The 20697-nt window shown below is 41.4% G+C and overlaps 1 protein-coding gene across 1 annotated transcript in view; it reads left to right on the top strand.

The window, feature by feature from the left end:
• Positions 1 to 20697, top strand: part of SSBP2 (single stranded DNA binding protein 2) — a 283155-nt gene that overhangs the window by 226929 nt on the left and 35529 nt on the right. Inside the window, exons 6-9 of the mRNA XM_024217035.3 lie at positions 173 to 239; positions 462 to 532; positions 5525 to 5592; positions 16538 to 16586. Of these exons, the coding sequence (XP_024072803.1) occupies positions 173 to 239; positions 462 to 532; positions 5525 to 5592; positions 16538 to 16586 (255 nt within the window). The remainder of the gene's footprint in view (positions 1 to 172; positions 240 to 461; positions 533 to 5524; positions 5593 to 16537; positions 16587 to 20697) is intronic.

Here is a 20697-nt window from a genome sequence, read left to right as displayed (position 1 = left end):
ACAGGGGTGCGTGGATCCAATTGTAAGATCTTGTCCTATGTCTTTAGCAGAGTTAAACTTTTTGCTTTACACTTGGCTCAGAAACAGTTTCAAAATTAAAAACAAAATTACCTGAATTTTCTGTTTAAAATACAATTTATATCTCCTCTTAACATGTTTTATATATGTGTAGGCACTTGGAGGTGTCCCGGGAAGTCAGCCATTATTGCCCAGTGGGATGGATCCAACACGACAACAAGGTAAAGTGCCTGTTTACTAGATGTGAAATGTATGTTCAGAATATCAACCTTTTTTTTTTTCTTTTAGAAAGGTTCTGCATCCCAAACTTGCATCCAGCACCTCTTCTTTTAAAGTCCACTGCAGCTGCTTAAATGCTTTTCAAACCATGAAGCAATAATTTGTCAATAATTTAGAAGTGTTTTTATGCATCACAGTTGTTAAAGTTGTGTAATTTTTTTCAGGGCATCCAAACATGGGTGGGCCAATGCAGAGAATGACTCCTCCAAGAGGAATGGTTCCATTAGGACCACAGGTACCTTGCATAAATATGTGTATCTATATTTACAGTACACATACATATGATATTTTAGAGTCCTTTTTGTCACAGCTGTACTAGAATTAAAGTTGAAATATGTCAGCACTTTTCTTTCTAATAACATTTTTAAGGGATTTTCTCTCTATCATAAAAATATATTCTCGGTTAAAACTTGACAAAGTCGCGAACTATAAAGAAAATTTATTTTATTTACAAAATTTTATAAAGACTGATTTAATTTATTTTGAATGATACAGTTGTAATTCAAATAAAAAGGCTTACGTATTTGTCCATATAACTCTAAAACATTCAGAAAACTTAAGTTTATTCCACAATTAATGCATATTATGGTCTAAGTCTAGGATTTTCAAAGGTGCCTAAGCAGTTGGCTCAGGCTCTTTTGAAAATCCTAACCTTATTGTTTATATTATTTCGGAGGGAAAATTAGCCCCACAATACAGCTAAAGTATTCATAGTCTGTGTGGCAAAAACAAAATTAATTAATTTTTATAAAGATCTTTCTCTAGCCACTAAGCTTCTGATCACAAATTCCGCACTCTAGATTTTTTGGCATAAGATTTTAAATGTACACAATTACTCATACTGCATGTGGATGATGCCTGCATATCACCTGCAAATAGCAATTGTTAGCCTTGTCTTTCTAGATCTGCTTTTCAAGAAGAGCAGCAAGCTTGAACATCTGGGTTCAGCCGTCCTCCCACTGCTGACCTGGTTATAGTTACTTATATAGATCCTCCTTCACCAAGGGTGTGAAAGTTTTTTTAGTAAAAGTTTATACATTTTCCACTTGCAAGAATGAAGTCAAGTGGAAATTAAATCCATTCTGAAATATCTCCAAAAAGGTTAGCCCAGTGGATTGTCCATTGCTTAGTATCACTTTTCCTCTGTAAGTCAGGTCTCTAACTTTGTTTTTTGTTTTTTTGCTTGTTATAGCCATTTTGGCCTTACATCTTATTCTGAAGAATATTTGGGTTATGTTCATCCCTCTACACTTTGATTTCTTCATTCAGATATTTTCCCTAGTGACTTCTCTGTTCAATGGGATCTACCTTTAGTTTTGAATAACTAGGTAGCTCTTTCTTTCTAACCCATGACTCTTTTTGGTAGCAACCAATTCTGCATGTGTAACCAACAAAAATGTGTATAAACATATGTTGGTTTTTCTACAGCACTTCAGTATTTCTGCCACTTGCTTTTTTGCGGTGGAAAGTTAAGCTTTGTGGTCATGAATTTAAGCTCACACTTTATGCTAGCATTATTAGCTACACACCGTAGGCAAGTCTGATATCAATTTTAGCAAGGATGATTTTCAGTTTTATTCTCTTTAAAACTGGAGGGGACTATGTAATTCTCTCAGACCTGAGTTTTCCAAAGTAGTCTTTTCTATAGATACATGCTTATCTATTATCCTTCTCACTTGCCTGTGGGGGTCTTCTGAGCAAACAGTTTTAATAACTTGAAGGGCGAGTTAACTTACAGGGCCTTTCATGCCCACTTTAAGGGCCTTTTACACTGCCAGAGAGTGTAAAGCTGCTTTAGGCTTAATCTACACTAGGAGGGTTTTGCTGGTTGTACTATAGTGGTATAGTTAAACTGCAAAACCTCTTGTGGTGTCACACAGTTATGTTGGTATAAAAGTGCTGATACCAGTATAGCTTATGTCAGTTTATGTCAGACTTATACTAGGACTTTTACTAGGACTTTTACCAGTATAACTATGTTGGCAAAAGATCATACCCCTTACCAAAATAGCTATGCCAGTAAAACTTTTTAGTGTAGACTTTTTAGTGTAGACCTGTCCTTCATGTAAATGAGATTAAGGCACACAAAATATAAAAAAGTTATCTAAATACCATATGTCATGGTGACAGGCCATATTTGAGCTAGATAGCAAGTTTGGACTGTACACTAGTTTTGATTTTGCTGTCCAGTTTGGTGTTAAGACCTATATTCTTGTGTGTTAGGGGGCTTATTCCTTCACCTTCTCACTTCCCTGGTCCTTCTCGCATGAACAGAGAGCAACAGTACCCGAAGTCCGAAGGTGCAAACAATTCGATGTTTATTGGGGTGAACTTCCAGCAAGCATGATTCCAGTTTCCTTCCTCAGTGTCCCCCTTCCCAGCTCTGACACCACAGAGCCTTGCCTGTGTCCCTGTTCCCATTTCCCCCCCCCCCCTTAGCGAAACATGATTCCAATTCCCCCACCCCCATTCCCCGTTCCCATTCCCCCCTTACTTCTTGATTGACTGCAGACTATATAGTAAAACTTGAGTTCTGCTTAGCTATATCTTAACCAATCATTTTACTGAAATTTAACTAACCAATCCTAACATATTGTAACATGATTATTTAACCAATTATATCCCACCACCTTAATTGGTTTACACCCAACAAAATTAATTATACAGCAGACAGAAACAATCACAGAACCAGACAGAGATTATACAGACAAACAATAGGGAAGTGGAGACTACAGTGATAGAACAATACAAAAATGAGGATTTTACACCCCAGCTATTGATAAGTGAGTTCTTGCCAGACAGGATGCTATCAAACTACGTTTTCTTTAAATCTTTTAGGCTCTTCCCTTTCTCTGGAGGCGATAGATCGGATCACCTTTCTAACAGCCCCAGGGTGCCTTATTTCAATGTGACTAGTTTGGAATGTGAGGATGTGACCGTACAATTCCCAGCTTATGGCTGCCTTTGCTGCTTAGCCAAAGACCTTACTTAGCCTAAGAACAGGGCCTTAGACTGTCACAGTGAGAAAAGGCCCTTACACCGGCAGACAGTTATTTTGATTCTTTCTTTTATACCTCTATAACTAGCTAAGTAATAAGAATACACCTAAATTCTTAAAGTATAGGCCTTTGCACACAGGCCTGAATATCTATATCCTAACATTGTGCTTGGGACAGGGAGACTGAAAACACAAGTATGTAACTTTTTTACATTTTATTTTAAGTGACTTCTCCCTCATTTAAGAGTTGGCCATAGGTACAGTAGTTAATTTTTGGATAATGACTGACAAACAAAAAAACAAAATACAGTGAAAGGGAAAAGGAAAATAAAACAAGGAAAAATAACTAAACAAAAACAACTTTGTTAAACTCTGCTGCTAATTGTTAGTCAGACTCCTTCATTCTTCACTGTTCTCCAGATTCCTCTCTTCATCCATCTTCTCCTCTTGGATTTCCTTCTTAGCAGCAGCTGTCCCAGATTTACCCTAATTATTTTCTTTCATCTTCAGCAACAGGCAAGCAGTTGTATATAATTGTAAAGGTTTATGTTTACTAAATGTGCCAAATGATTTTAATCTGATTTCTCTCAGTTCAAGTTCAGTAAGGACACCTGACTAAAATGCTTCCAGTCGAGAACTCCTAGTGAGTTCTCTAAAGATCTTAGGCCCACAGACTTGGTTCCTTTGTCAAAATAAAGAAAAGAAAAAACAGGAAGACGCTCCAAAGAGGAAAGGTGGCTCAGATCTCTGAAATGAAGATGGAAAAATAGAATTAAATAGCTTCACAGTTCCTCCAGAAATGGATGTCATTTTGGTACTGTTTTGGTACAGGGAGACACCAAAAACATGAATATTTAAAGGGAACGCAAGGTAGCATTCCAATTGTTTCAGAATTAGCTTATTAGCTTGATACACAAACCCATTCATGCAAGCCATCTATGTCTAGAACTCCCATGGGCTTCAATAGGAATTCTAAACAAGGAACACTTGCAGGTTTGGTTTCTAGTTTGCAACAAGAGAACCTACTCCCAGAAGTCCTTTCTTGGTTCACTTGAAATAAGTTTTTTGTAATTGAAATATCTCTTTTCACTATGACACATGAAATATAGTATCGGGTCTACATTTTAAATCTTATTGTCAGATTGCTCCCTGGTCTGCATAATTTAATGCTCAAATACCCTAGAGCGTGGATTTGTGTATTAGACTGCTTTGGAGAACTCCAGTTAAAGTTCAGTAATCCAGTTATAATATAACTAGAGTGAGTTGTAGTTACATTATTGCAAAACAGATAACAATAATGACTTTGAGGACATTCTGTTCTCTTAAGTAAATGATTGTCTGCCCGACTTCCTCAAAACACACTATTTTATTTTTTAGAAATTGCTTTATTATACATACATTTGCCTAAGATATCAGAAAAACTCAGTAGGACTGGTACAGTTTCTGCAATGAATGATATATGTGGGGTAAGGCAGGTTGTTCTATTTACATTTAACTGAAAAAATTGACTAAATAGTTCAGTCTTTCAGGAAAATAGCACAATGTCTAGGCTTTTGTCAGTTTATGTCATGATCTAAATCTTATTTGAGCACACACATTGGTTTTATCTATAATAGGGCTTTGGATAGCTCATTTATAGACATTTCTATGGCATCCATTATACTATGTGAATTTTCATGTTAGTTGCCTTAGATTGGTTACAAGAGGAGTATAGCAATCATTTTATGTGTTATAGAAATGAAATATATTGTAATATTTTCCCATGGAAGTTATTAATACCCTGTTCATTAACCAGGTTCAATTAAAAATAATTCTATCTGAATTCCAAACTGTGAAACCCCCCGAAAAAAATCTATTTTTCTGTCTTTGAATGAGTTTTCGTGGTATGAAAGTTGAACGGTTATTGATTCTGGCCTTTGTTGACCATTGAGTTTGCTACCGTGTATCATAAATCTTCATGGAACAATTAGCATTTTAAGTATGCTTAGTACACATACATTTTTAAGAACTGTTAATATGTGTAGTGTACTAAGCGTACTACTTTTTCATTAGGGATAAGAATTCTTTTTTTAAGTCAAGAATGGAAACTCCTGAAAGAATGAATCACACTGGCCTATCCAATCAACAGGTGTGTAGGGAAGTCATTAACCTGCTGTCCTTTCTTTCCCCCCTCCTCTTTGGTTTTGTTTTTTTGTTTTGTGGTAGTCTGACCCTTGGTTATCATTGCAGAACTATGGAGGTGCAATGAGACCGCCACTGAATGCTTTAGGTGGCCCTGGAATGGCTGGAATGAACATGTAAGCAAAATAATAAACTACTATCACATTTATAAAAGTCATCTTTTCCTGTTAAAAGAAAAAATAATTATGACATACATAGGACAAAGGAGAATGTATTTTGATTAATTAACTAATATTAACAGTTGTGACAAAGTAAGGAAACATCACAGCAGTTTCACTCTTGTGCAAAGCATCTTTTACAGAATTATTTGTTTTTTCCTTCCAAGTCTCTCTAAATGTTGGGTTTGTTCTACAGGGCAGGGTTCATATATTTGGAATATCTTGTTAGTGTGGCCCACCGTATTCATCTGTAGATTTGTAAAGAGCCTTGACATTAGTTAGGTTTGAATGTTTATTTTACTGATTTAATAGTAAAAGAGTTTGCCATCAATTCATACACAGAGAGAACATTTTAAAGAATAGTAAGGTTATGATTCACATCTGCAAAAGCAAGGAAGTGCATAGTATGGACAGAAACACACCATTGTCTTTAAATACATCGTCACAAAGGATACACATTGAAAAAGGAAGGACCGGATTCTCTATTCTTTTATATTGGTTTTATGCTAATATAATCAATGAAGTTACACAACATAAAACCAGTGTTATGGAGTGGAGAATCAGGCATGAGACATTTTAGTGTACTATGTGGCATTCAAGGACTTCTGGGGCTAGATACTCAGTTGGTGTAAACTGATGTACACTGATTTACATCAGCTATGGACTGGGTCCATGGAGTATAGTCCTCTCTTGATATATGTAGATAACTCCTATTTTCCAAGCCTCCAGAGCAACTTCAGATGTCAAACCACTGTTACTGGGTAGAATAAGTTGAAGTTGCACCAAAGCTAAGGCCTTCAGTGCAACTCACCGTTATTAGCTCCCCCACTGCAAAGTACAGCCCCTGCCGGCATTGCTCCACGCCTGTCCCAGGCTTGAAGTTTGGGGGGGGACGCTGCCTCCTACCCCCCAAACTACGCCATGTTTAAAAGTAGGGGGCATGGCCCCCTGGTGCCCCCGGTTCCAGCACCACTGCCCCTCCTCACTTCTACAAAGGTTCTAGTGCCCTTGCTTCAGCACCATACTTCTGGTTGAGTTAGAAGAGTGTTTCTTAACAAGTTGGTCATGACCTCCAGGAGGGTCATGAAAGGTAATCAGGTTTGCAAGGAATCAAAAATGTTATTACAATGTAAAGCAAGGGAAATCTCACTCCCTTCTCCACACACCGTTACCCTTCAACAGATCAACAGACTGACAGAAAGACACACACCAAGGCTTATCATTAATATATTTTTACTCTTACTTTTATAGTAAATTGGAAGGAAATCATGAAAGTTTTTTACTGCAAATAAGGTGTCGGCAACCTGAAAAGATTGCAAAACACTGAGTTAGAACACATCTTGCAGAGAGACATCTGATCTTGATTTAAAGATTTCAAGTAATGAAAGATCCACCACATCTTAGATATATTGTTCTAATCTTCAGGCAGATCTTGCATTTTTGAAGCAAATAAAGTAAATTTAAGGTTTGTGTTACTTTACCACAGATGTCTTCTGTTGCACTCAGGACAATTATTGGAAATTAATGTAGATAAAATAACTAGATATTTGAAATCAAGTGTAGGTACAACACAAATTGTAGAAAGGGTCTCAAGAAAGAGATTCCAACAAAGGAAAACAAAACTAAACTATTCATTACAAAATTTGTTGCTATTTAATAACAAAAAATTAGAAATAGAAGCAAAAAAAGTATTTTGAGGATACTTTACACATGAGATACCTTAAACAGAAAACAGGAAAAACAGACAAACAGGTTGCTGTCTCAGAAAGGAGCTCCTCACCCGCCAGTTAGCGGAAAATGAAACAATCATGGTTGAAGTACAACTTCTATAGCTCAGCAGTAGGCAAGCACACTTTTTCTTGTGTTGAGACAGTTACACATGGCTAGCTGTAACACTGTCAGACCCCAGTCATTGGGATTGAACCTGGAACCTCTGGAGCTTAGTGCATGAGCCTCTACTGCATGAGCTAAAAGCCATATGGCTCTTAACTAAGGCAGTAGAGCAGACTCATTAATCTCTCTCTCTCTCTCTCTCTCTCTCTCTCTCTCTCTCTCTCTCTCTCAGTGGTCTCAGTGCCACTAGATGGGACAGAACGCCACATCCAGGAGGTGTGTGGGTTATACAGCCACACAGTGAAGAGGGAGGGAAGAAGTGGCTTTCTTCCCACCTTGCACATAAGAGTTACCCAGAATTGTAGCTCCTGTACTTGAAGTACTCAGGAGCTTCTGTATGACATAAAGAAGGCATGATGTAGCCAGTCATAGCTCCTTCTCCCCATGCTTCAGCCAAGCATACGCTATGCTCCTTAAAGGCTGTTGGTAATTAACCTCCCTCTAGTGCAGGGGTAGGCAACCTATGGCACACGTGCCAAAGGCGGCACGCAAGCTGATTTTCAGTGGCACTCACACTGCCTGGGTCCTGGCCACCAGTCTGGGGGGTTCTGCATTTTAATTTAATTTTAAATGAAGCTTCTTAAACATTTTAAAAACCTTATTTACTTCACATACAACAATAGTTTAGTTATATTATAGACTTATAGAAAGAGATATCTAAAAACGTTAAAATGTATTACTGGCACGCGAAACCTTAAATTAGAGTGAATAAATGAAGACTCGGCACACCACTTCTGAAAGGTTGCCAACCCCTGCTCTAGTGCAACTGAAAATGGGAGCAAAATACCTGTCATTGTTCTTCTGGGTGGCGTGGCTTCACACGGCCCTTACCACAGACTGTGCCTTAAAGGCACAAGCTAGCCCAGAGTGCTGGTATTAGAAAGCTATGCTTTAGGGTATTCTGATCCCTGTCATATGCTGGATCCTGGACCTTGGAAAGGAGTTCTATTATATCTCTTGCCTTCAGAGAATATGATTTATCAGTAAGAAATTTTTCTCATATTGTCAAAGTGAGTAATTTTTCTCTTATATCAAATGGAGTTACGTACACATATCAAAAGGAGAATAGAGGCTTAACTCTGTATTTTTTGCTTTTGCAGGACATGAAGTGTGAGGCCCAACCTTAAAGTTATTGATGTCACTTGTGCATGAATTTCTTTATCATATAAGTCCTTGTACTGTGATATCATAGCACAGATGTATTGTACATATTAACACTAACATTCAGTTTCAGTTATAGAGAGCATCTAAGGATAATCCACATCCAGTAGCAGTAAATGGACCCAGATGTTTTAGCGATTCCTCCTTTAGATTATCCCTTACAACTTATGCAATGCACAATGCTAAGCAACATCTGTGTACCTTATCTTCTGTACTTGTATTTCCATAAAAGATGGCAGCTTCCTTATTGCCTTATGCAGGGTGCATAGTTTAATTTGCATTTCCTTTTATGCAGGCATAAACTTTTTTGAGTTCAATGGGTTTGTCTCTCTGGCAGCATTAAAATATGAAGAAGTAGCTATTCTGCAAAGCCAACAGCCATTTTAAAGTGTAATGTCTCCTCTGTAAGCAATTAGGGGGTACAACTCAAAAGGAAACTGTCTTGGTAGGATGCTAAATATCTACCAAATATCATTTTTGAGATTTTTCCTGGTGTTGCTTTGGCTAAAAATAGTGCATATTATGTAATCTGTTATGACAACAAAACTAGCCTGAGAATTTATAGACAGTATTTCAACCCAAAAGGACATTTTTCTTAGTAGATGTAGCATTGAAAAATAATTGCTTACATAGCCTAAACTTCAGTATTTAAAATGTGATATATATTTGTTTCATGCATCTTTTTAAAGAAAAAATAATTACAGTGAAATCTGCAAGTGTCTATGTCAGAGTTTTCATTGTAAACTCACTTCTAAGGGATCTAAATCTCATCTGTAGAACTTTAAGCCCAAACTTGGCATGACAAGTCTTTGTAAGACAGTATTTTTTCATACAAAATGGGAGCAAAATAGCAAATTTCAGGGGATAATGTTACAGTTCATAAGCTTATTTTAATGGCCAGTATGAACCAGACTTTTTTATAAGGTTCTAAGAATGTTTCGGTATATACCTGAAGAGAAAAAGAATTTCCACTCACTTTTTAGCTCATAAGCTTCCTTTATAGAAAAGCTAAAACACACACAAAAATAGGTAATCAGGCATTTGGTTTAAATTATTCAATATTCTGATAGAATACAGACACACATAAGGAAACTGAAATATTGAACATTTTTTCAAATACTAGTACAAATAAAAAATTTGAGACATTTTCAAGATGGCAATGAAAATTGATGTCTCATGATTCACTGAAGGAAACATCTGGGTTAGCGTTAAAGGGGTCCTCAAAGAGGTAACATCCAATAGTTCTGTAAAAAATGAAAGTATGGAAATGATTACTGTGTTTCTAAAGAATGCTGTTGTAATTAGACATATGAGTCTTCTATATGTAAAAGATTATATTGTGAAACTGGTACATTAATAGTAATGTTTTATGAATATGTTGAGAGTTCCATAATAAAGATTTATTAGAAGGGGGGATGGGGAAGCTGCTCACATTGCTTTAAAGAACTTTGCAGCTGGCTAATTTTAAAAAACAACCAAATATTCTACTCCATATAATCATATACCTCCTGGGCAGAATCTGCCCTGGTGCTTTTTGTAGCTTTCTGCATAGAAGTTTCATATGATTTCTAGTAAATTTGCAAAATCCAGTACCTTGTCAGATGCAAGATGAGCTTTCACTTAGGGTATGTCTACACTACGAGAGTAGTTCGATTTTAGTTAAATCGAATATGTGCAATCGATATTAGAAAGTCGAACGTGTGTGTCTACACTAAGGACAGTAATTCGACTTTGTCAGTCCACACTACCAGGGAAAGCGTCGACATTGGAAGCAGTGCACTGTGGGCAGCTATCCCACAGTTCCCGCAGTCCCCGCTGCCCATTGGAATTCTGGGTCGAGCCCCCAATGCCTTCTGGGTAAAAAAATGTGGCGAGGGTGCTTTTGGGTAACTGTCGTCATCCGTCAGTCACTACCGCCCTGCTTCCCTCCCTGAAAGCGCCGGCGGGAAATCAGTTCGCGCACTTTTTGATCAGTGACAGCGCGGACGCCACAGCACTGCGATCATGGATCCCGCTGCGACCATCGCTGCAGTTGTGGCCGTTCTCAACGCCTCGCACCTTATCATACACCTTTCCCAGAGGCAGATGCAGAGAAATCAGGCGAGGAGGCTACGGCAGCGGAGTGAGGGCCTGAAGTCGGAGAGTAGCACAGAGCTGTCAGAAACCACGACACCCAGCGCCGAGGACATCACGTTTGCAATGGGGCATGTGGATTTTGTTGAACGGCGATTCTGGGCCCGGGAAACAAGCACGGACTGGTGGGACCGCATAGTGCTTCAGGTCTGGGATGAATCCCAGTGGCTGCGAAACTTTCGCATGCGGAAGGGGACTTTCCTGGAACTTTGTGACTTGCTGTCCCCTGCCCTGAAGCGCAAGGACACCCGCATGCGAGCAGCCCTGACTGTCCAGAAGCGAGTGGCCATAGCCCTCTGGAAGCTTGCAACGCCGGACAGCTACCGGTCAGTCGCGAACCACTTTGGCGTGGGCAAATCTACCGTGGGGGTTGTTGTCATGCAAGTAGCCAAGGCAATCGTCAAGGTACTGCTGTCAAAGGTAGTGACTCTGGGAAACGCGCAGGCCATCATAGATGGCTTCGCCGCGATGGGATTCCCAAACTGCGATGGGGCTATAGATGGGACTCACATCCCTATCCTGGGACCGGGCCACCAGGCCAGCCAGTACATCAATAGAAAGGGCTACTTTTCAATGGTGCTGCAAGCACTGGTGGACCATCGGGGACGGTTTACAAACATCTACGTCGGATGGCCGGGCAAGGTTCATGACGCTCGCGTGTTCAGGAACTCTGGTCTGTTTAGACGGCTGCAGGAAGGTATTTACTTCCCGGACCACAAGATAACTGTTGGGGATGTGGAGATGCCTACAGTGATCCTCGGGGACCCAGCCTACCCGCTAATGCCCTGGCTCATGAAGCCCTATACTGGCGCCCTGGACACAGAAAAAGAACTCTTCAACTACCGGCTGAGCAAGTGCAGAATGGTGGTGGAGTGTGCTTTTGGCCGTCTCAAAGGGAGATGGAGAAGCTTACTCGCTGTGATCTCAGCGAAACCAATATCCCCATCGTTATTGCAGCTTGCTGTGTGCTCCACAATCTGTGTGAGAGCAAGGGGGAGACCTTTATGGCGGGGTGGGAGGTTGAGGCAAATAGCCTGGCTGCTGATTACGCCCAGCCAGACAGCCGGGCGATTAGAAGAGCCCAGCGGGACGCGCTGTGCATCCGGGAGGCTTTGAAAGCCAGTTTCAAGGCTGAGCAGGGTACCCAGTGACTTTTAAGTTTGTGGACACAGAGGCAGAACTTGCCCCCGTTTCTTTACCCAGTTGCCGTCGACTATCCTCTCCACTTACATACCCCCTTCGCCCCCTTCCCAAAAAATAAAATCTGTTCTGTTTTGTTCATGGACACCGTTGTCTTTATTACTGTTTTCGCGGGAATGTTTTAAACCTGGGACGCAGACTGTGGCGGGGGGCGGGTTTAGGGTTGTGATGCAAATGATGCTTCTAAACTCCAGGAATGACAGGCTCCGCGGTGGTGGACTGGTTGTTTCAACGGAGCCTGCCAGCCCTCCTGGCCGGGACTGCGTGTATATGTCGGCTATGTGACTGTCTTGCAGGGGGAGGAGGGTTACAGATCCCCTGCTGCGCGGCTCTGTGATGCAGGGTAAGGACCGCTGCATAAGATCTGTAACTGCCCTCCCCCGCCACCAAGTCAGAGAGCAACACCACCGCCCCCACCACACAAAACATGAAAACCACCTCCCAGACTAACCAGGATAACTAGTCACTGCACTGTATATGTGCCCTGCTGCTGCACCTGCCCCCTGCTAAAGGTGACTGTCCTGTCCAATGACCAAGCCCCTTCCCCCCCCCTTCAGACAGACTCCCCTCCAAAAGAAGAGGATGGAAACAGAAATGAACAGAAACGTATTCTTTATTAACAACCGCACATGGAACGGGGGGGTGAAACTTGGACGGGGTCTTGTGTGAGGCGGGTAGGAAAGGACTTTTCAAATTTTGGGGAATGAGAGCCTTCTAGTGGTAGAGCAGTCCGCAGGGGTGGAGTGAAATTTTTCACGGCCCCTTCCACCCCTCCGTGTTTGGACTTTGGGTGAGGGGGGTATGGGACTTGGTGGCGGGGCAGGGCAGTTACAGAGAGACTGCAGCGGGGCTCTCTCCTCCTGCCTCCGGTCCTGCAGAACATCCACAAGGCGGCGGAGCGTGTCCGTTTGCTCCCTCATTAGTCCAAGCAGCGTTTGAGTAGCCTGCCTGTCCTCCTGTCGCCACCTCTCCTCCCGTTCCATGTTTGCCCGGTGCATTTGGGACAAGTTCTCCCTCCACTGTGTCTGCTGGGCTGCCTGTGCTCGGGAGCATTCCATTAGTTCAGCAAACATGTCTTCCCGTGTCCTCTTCTTCCTCCTCCTAATGTGCGCTAGCCTCTGGGCAGATGTGGCTGTGGGAATTGGAAAAAGGGAGTGAATTCCTGAGACAGAGCAATGTATCTGTGAACAGAGAACATAGTCTTGCTCCGTGAACAAGACCATGCAGAGCACCTATCACACGCGCACTGAGGACAAGGTCGAATTTTCGGCCCTCGCCTACAGTGCCTGCGGTCTTGCTGTGGCGAGCTGAGGAGCAGGGCAGGACACCGGACTTTGTCTAGATGGCAAACATGGTAAGCCGTAGACTTGTGGCCGCTTAAAACTTTAAGAGTGGCACTGGCCTCCTTTCACATAGAAAGCAATGCGAGTCTCTGCTGGCAGCAATCCTGCAAGCATGAACTCTGGCCCTGTCCCACCCCCTCGCGGCTGTAAACCGCGTGGCTGTAAACCGGCGGTTGCAGTTCTGTAAAGGGACGAGCAAGCAGTCCCAATACTAACTTTCCCCTACCTAATTCACAGCAGGGAGTCATGCCTGACATCACCCTCCTGAAGGTCTCCGAGAGCCAGAAGGAGAAGATGCTACGGGACAGCCTGCAGAAACCGGGGCCATTTGCTGCACTGCTGTGCAAGGCCATGATCCCGGAGTACCTGCTGGCGTTGTGGCAGGGAAACGTGTCCTACCACGGGGGGCCTAATAAGCTCTCCCTGCCCAGGAACCTGCTGATGAGGCTGGAAAAACACCTGCAGGAGGTGTATGAGGAGTTCTCCCCGGAGGATCTCGCCTCTATCCCCGGTTACATTGACCAGTTCCTGGCTTAGGTGCCCTTGGAGGGACAAATGACTGCAGGGTTTTGGGCACTATAATCATGAAGCGGACATTGTGCAATTTTTTGAAAATGGTTCGGACTATATATTGAGGCGCCCAAAAAAAGACAAATCATGATACACTTTGCACTGATTCCCCTTTTGTTTGACTTTCCTGTTTACATGTTTTGAAGCACTTTACCCACTGTTCATATTTTCAATCTTCCTGTTTTGTTGCAAATAAATGTTTACATGTTTTAAAGCACTTTAGCTAATGTTAATATTTTAAATACGCCAGTTATGTTGTAAATAAATATTTAGATATTTAAAACACTTACAGCTTGATCCTTCCCCTGAATCTGTGTCTGGGGTAACGGCTGGGGAGGGTTGGTAGGGGATCTCTGTCAGGGTGATGAAGAGCTCCTGGCTGTCGGGCAAATCAGCGTTGTAAGCGCTGTCTACTGCCTCGTCCTCCTCATCTCCTTCCTCCTCTTCCCCGTCCGCTGAGGAACCGGTCGCGGACAATATCCCATCCTCAGAGTCCACGGTCACTGGTGGGGTAGTGGTGGCGGCCGCACCTAGGATGGAATGCAGTGCCTCGTAGAAACGGGATGTGTGGGGCTGGGATCCAGAGCGTCCGTTTGCCTCTTTGGTCTTCTGGTAGCCTTGTCTCAGCTCCTTGATTTTCACGCGGCACTGCGTTGCATCCCGGCTGTAGCCTCTCTCTGCCATGGCTTTAGAGATCTTCTCATAGATCTTTGCATTCCGTCTTTTGGAGCGCAGCTCTGAAAGCACGGACTCATCGCCCCACACTGCGATGAGATCCAAGACTTCCCGATCCGTCCATGCTGGGGCCCTCTTTCTATTGGATTGCACGGCCATCTCTGCTGGAGAGCTCTGCATCGTTGCCACTGCTGCTGAGCTCACCACGGTGTCCAAACAGAAACTGCGCTTCAAACTGCCCAGACAGGAAAAGGAATTCAAATTTTCCCGGGGGAGTGGCTGGTCAGAGCATCCGAGCTCGGACTGCTGTCCAGAGCGTCAACAGAGTGGTGCACTGTGGGATAGCTCCCGGAGCTATTAGCGTCGATTTCCATCCACACCTAGCCTAATTCGACATGGCCATGTCGAATTTAGCGCTACTCCTCTCGTTGGGGAGGATTACAGAAATCGATTTAAAGAGAGCTCTATGTCGAACTAAATGGCTTCCTGGTGTGGACGGGTGCAGGGTTAATTCGATATAACGGCGCTAAATTCGACATAAAAGCCTAGTGTAGACCAGGCCTTAGTCTGCTTCATACTTTTTAAGTATTTACATTGATCCAGATGTAAGAGGGTGGTGAAACACTGGAATGGGTTACGTAGGGAGGTGGTGGAATCTCCATCCTTAGAGGTTTTTAAGGCCCAGCTTGACAAAGCCCTGGCTGGGATAATTTAGTTGGTGTTGGTCCTGCTTTGAGCAGGGAATTGGACTAGATGACTTCCTGAGGTCTCTTCCAACCCTAATATTCTATGATTCTATGTATTCTGTGTATTTTTCTTTACATCACATTCAATTTTTGGGGGTGAAAACAAAGTTACAATATTGTCACATACACACTTTCTTGTATTGGAGACAAATAAATTTAAAGTTTAATTATGAGAAACAATAATTATTTTTATTAAACAAATTATAGATGGTATTATAGATACGTAGTACATAAATGCTTACTACAGTCTCAATTTAGGAAGAAATTTAAGCCTGTATACAACTTGCATGCTTAAAGTTAAATACATGTTTTAGTATCTTTCTGAATTGGGCCATACTGTAGGTAGACATTCACAGCATATGTAGTACTGGCTCCAAATTTGTATTATGGTGTCAGTAACCAGAATACAACTAAAAATACTCCTTATAAGGAATCGATTGTCTTGAATCTTATCAATAGCACATTTTACTGTCTTTTTAATATTACTATACCATATAATTCAAGTAAACCATAAAATGCTTTGTTTATATAACATTGGGCCAAATTCTCCCCTGTGCAGGAAAAAAAACTATATAGGGGCACAAACTTACATTTTTTTTCAAGTCATGCTGTTGGGGTCGTGGGATTTGCAGAATACTCAGGAGGGTTGGATCCCTAATTGGCAGGTATTTATGATCTGTGCAAAACTCCAGTATCTCCCACACTGCTTTCTATACCTCTGGGATCAAAGCTCTGAAGGAGTTGTTGTCATGTAGTTCCTAGCAGACGGTGTCCTGAAAAGTACAGAAGTCCACAATATATGATTTAGCCACTGAGATATGTCTAGATATAACTGGTGAGCTTGTGGTGACGGACATAATCTTTTAAGAATAATTTTGTATAGTATCTGCTAAACTGTTTAAATGCTGGTGGTAGTTTAGCTATGATGAACTTGTATTAGTTTAACACTATAACAAGGTATACTTGTAGTTTATAATCACACTTTACTGCAGTGAAAAATGATGATGCTACCAGAAGAGGCCAGTAAAAGATAGCAGTTTTTTAAAAAGCATATTGTACACTGGGAACAGTTTGTGGTCAAGTTACACCATAGAGCATCTGTCGTTTGGCTTCTTGGTAGCAGAGTTGATCAGAAACCAACCTTTGTTTGATTAAATCCTCATTTGTCATTTTATATTCCAGGGGTCCAGGAGGTGGTAGACCGTGGCCAAACCCAACGAATGCCAATTCTGTAAGTAAATATTTAAGTGTGTTGGACAGGAGTTATTCCTTCTTAATATGCCCATGTATGGAAAAAAAAAACTATATTCAGGAAATAGAATAGTGCATGCCATATTTTGTTGCCCTCTGTACTGTTTTTTTTTTTTTCCAACCCTGATGCATGGGTTCTCCAGCTTTTTTTACAGTATGGACCACATCTTAATAGAGCGCTTCTAGTAGACCACCTTTCCTCCCACTCATGATTGTGCAGACCATCTGCTCTTCTGTTCATAATCACAAAACAGCCCTGAGGCAACTACAGCAAATTACCCAAAGGAAAAAATTAACATTAGCATAGTATTTAATATATTTTTAGCTTTTTTAATGCAATATAACAGAATAGAATAGGAGTCAGTACCATCTGACCAACCAGCTCTACATAGACCACAGTTTGATAAGGTGCGCTCTAATGTATCGTCTCATGGCTTATATATGGAAAAAAACACATTAATTTCTGTACCACTCAAATCATAGTGTAATTTCTCAAAACATGATCCATTTGATAGGTTGAACAATTTAATTTTGGCCATCATGAAAAGTAATACACTCTCCAAATTAGTAGGCTGCAACAGCTACAAAATGAGGTTGTTCGATAGCTGCTTAGGACAAGAACAGTTTGGTAATGCCCACCCTCCATGACTTGCCCTGGCTGGTAGCCCTACAGAAGGTAATTCACAGTTCAAGGGGTTAGTTTTAGAAAGCACAGTGAAACCCTTCCTAATCTGTACCCAAAGTACTTGAGTGAACATGTATCATCATATATCCCTACTTTGCATTTACAGAAGGCTAGGGTGGATCTGCTGTTACTAGACTCTATTTCTGGCTGTCCCTAGAACATGGTATATCAAGTTTATCCTTGACTGGGATATATTTATTTATTTTATTGGTGGATCGGAAGAGGAGTGTTTCCTATGTTCTTTTGTGATTTTTTGTTTTGGTTTGTATTTGCTATCCTCTTGTGTATTCCTTTTCTATGTAGGAATTGATCCTTGTAGTTTGATAGAATGGCTTCTGTGTGGTTTGCCATTGTGCCAGATCTTTGGGTTCAGATTGGCTGTATATTTGGGTAAATTATTTCCTCATTTTGACTTTAGTGGTGTTTGCTGATTATTGTATATGTAATGCAATAAATGTTTAAAATAAATTTTAAAAGGGTTAGATTATCAAAGTCACAGGGGAGTTAGGTGCCCAACTTTCATTGAGCGCTGAGTGCTTAACTCCCTCTTCTTTATTTGAAAATCTCCCCCTACATATTTTCTCTCTCTCTGGGTTATGCTTACCTGTCATATAATTCAGAGGTACAGCTCAATTTACAGTAATATTAACTTTGTGGAATGTGGATCATGATATGCTAAGGTTAAATCTTATACATACACTCAAAATAAAAAGTACACAAAATCTATGACAGTGTGAACTGAGGCTGGCAGTTTTTCATAATAATAATAATGTACAAAAAGAAAAAGAGCTCAATGTTGCATGACTGAGTTACAAATAAGTAAATGTAGGCCTTAACTTGCATTTTCCCAGCTTTTAGTGACAGCCTTAATATTCTTTTTTGTTTTAAATGTCTTGATTGTTTTTAAATAAGGTAGAGAAGATTATTCTGCCATGGAATTTTATGTTTATTAAATTCAATATGCAAGTACATGCAAGAGACCAGATATAGACCCTGATTCATGAAAACACTTAAGTACATAAGCAAGTCATTGGAATTTAAGCACATGCACAAGTGCTCTCTTGAATATGGATATTTTCCTGAATTGTGATCTTTGGCATTGACTTAAAATATACATTATCTACCTGATTAGAATGAAATCAGGGAAATAGTTACAGTATTTAGGCAGAATTTTAAAACCCACTAAATAGAAATTAGTCCTTTGAAACTATTGTAATCTTACATGAAAGTACACATCTAGGACACGCCCTATGCATATTTTAGTTACTAATCTTTAATTAAGATTTGTTGACATTTTCTTTCATAAGCAGGAAAAAGGGGGTTTCAGAGCATACAAAATAAGAGAATACAGTTGAAGTAGTTCAGATTATGGTTTGCCTTAAGCCTACAGTATATGCTGATTTTATAAAAGTGATATCAGTGATTGTTTTAACTGAGTTTATGTCACCTGCTCTATATTTCATCAAATAGTTTAGCTGTTAACCTTATATATGTAGCTCCATAGGTCTTTCCATTTAAAACATACCTACCAGAAAAACATGCCCCTCCTCCCCCCCCCCCCCCAAAAAAAAAAAATAAGAGAAGTGGAAAGACTTGCTTGCTATATACATTTTTGAAAAATATACTAAATAGAAACAAGGCATTGCCCCATACATGAGGCTTATGGCAATTCCACAGCTGAGCTTGTAGTGAAGTCAGGGACCTTCTCTCTTAACCATTATGTTTATTCAGATTTTGTAATAGATTTTTAATTGTTAGAGATGGGGAGGAGGGGAAGAGTTGTTTTAAAAGAACTGCCATAATGCATATCTCCTCTTCGCCTCCCAATGAACTGATGTTAAAGGAGAGGTTAAGGGAGTCTGAGAGAGGAGGAGGAGGGGAAACAAATATAGAACAAGATGCATGTTGGACATTGCCACTTGCTCAGTTGTTTGCCGCTGTTGCATCTGATTCCCCATGTTTGTCAACTCAATGTCTGTTTAGATTGTAAGCTCCCCAGAACATAGATCTTGATCTAAACTCTCTTTTAAGATGTGGCCCCTCTGTGCTATTCCAGTGACATGAAGGGGGCCCTTGCAGAACACACCTGACATAGTGAGAGGCTGAGCTGTCTATGTACTTATAGCCTTTGTTACTGTGGTAACTGAATACCTCAGTTATATTAAAGAATTTTTATCCTCACAACATCCCTGTGATGTAGAGAAGTATCATCCCCATTTTACAGATGGGGAACTGACGCACAGAGTAGATTAACTGATTTACCCAAGGTCACAGGGAAGTCTTTGGCTGAGCTAGGAATTGAACACAGATCTCTTTAGGCTTACTTAGGCCAATACCTTTTGCACTACAATCAGGGGTTCTCAAACTTCATTGCACCGCAACCCCCTTCTGACAACAAAATTACTACATGACCCCCAGGGAAGAGGGGGCGGGGTGGGTAAAAGCCCAAGCCCTGCTGGCCCAGGTGGTGGAGGGGGCAGAGCCCGAGTCCCACCACCCCTGGTGCTGGGAGAGGGGGCCAGAGCCCAAGCCCCACCGCCCCAGGTGTGGGTGGAGCTCAGGCTTCAGCCCTGGGTCCAAGCAAGTCTCGTGCTGGTCCTGGTGACCCCAATAAAATGGGGTTGCGACCAACTTTGGGGTCCCGACCCACAGTTTTAGAACCGCTACTCCATTATCTATTCTTCTCTGACCCTATAGTCAGCCTCAAGTCTGGCCCTAGGTGTTTTGCCGGCCTGGGTAGAAATAATTTCCAGCGCCTTCCTTGGAGCAGCCAAGCTAAAAACCTCCAAAATTCAGCTGGGTCTATGCTATTCCTTCCTGCCCCTTGCATAGAAGATTTGTATGGAGATGGCCAGTGTAGGCAAGGAAGGGAACGGGGTGGGATTGCTGGAGTACAGTGCACTCCGGCTATTTTATGCCAGCATAATAATGTATAGATTTCAGACAGTAAGACATATTAGAATGTGGAAATCTCCCAAAGTAAGTGCTGGTAGACCTTTTACTTGGGATTTTAAAAGCTAGATTGGACTAACACTAGAAATTGTACTATGAGGATTAATTCTGCTTTGATGGGGAGATGGACAGGAAAGTGCATAATAGATTTTTGCATCACTCACTTCTAATATTCTATAATGATTCCCATAAAATTAAGTCTCTTATTTTTTTTTCAATTTCTCATACATTCTAAAGCAAGTCCATCCTTCACAGATTAGATGCCAAGAGGCAGTTCACATCTTCAATGTGTGAGAGTTTCAGAACCAGGGCCGGCTCCAGGCACCCAAGCTGGTGCTTGGGGCGGCACCTGGAGGGGGGCGGCGCGGTGCTCTGGCCGCCAGGGGGAGAGCCGAGCCCCAGCCGGGGCTCGCCGCCCTCCTCCCAGGGCTCCGGCCGCCCCCCCCCCCCCCCC

The sequence above is a fragment of the Terrapene carolina genome, unplaced genomic scaffold, assembly GCF_002925995.2.
Source record: "Terrapene carolina triunguis isolate 2854851 unplaced genomic scaffold, T_m_triunguis-2.0 Scaffold69, whole genome shotgun sequence".
Lineage (NCBI taxonomy): Eukaryota > Metazoa > Chordata > Testudines > Emydidae > Terrapene > Terrapene triunguis.
Note: the sequence above shows the minus strand (reverse complement) of the source record. Positions and strands in the feature narration are given on the sequence as shown.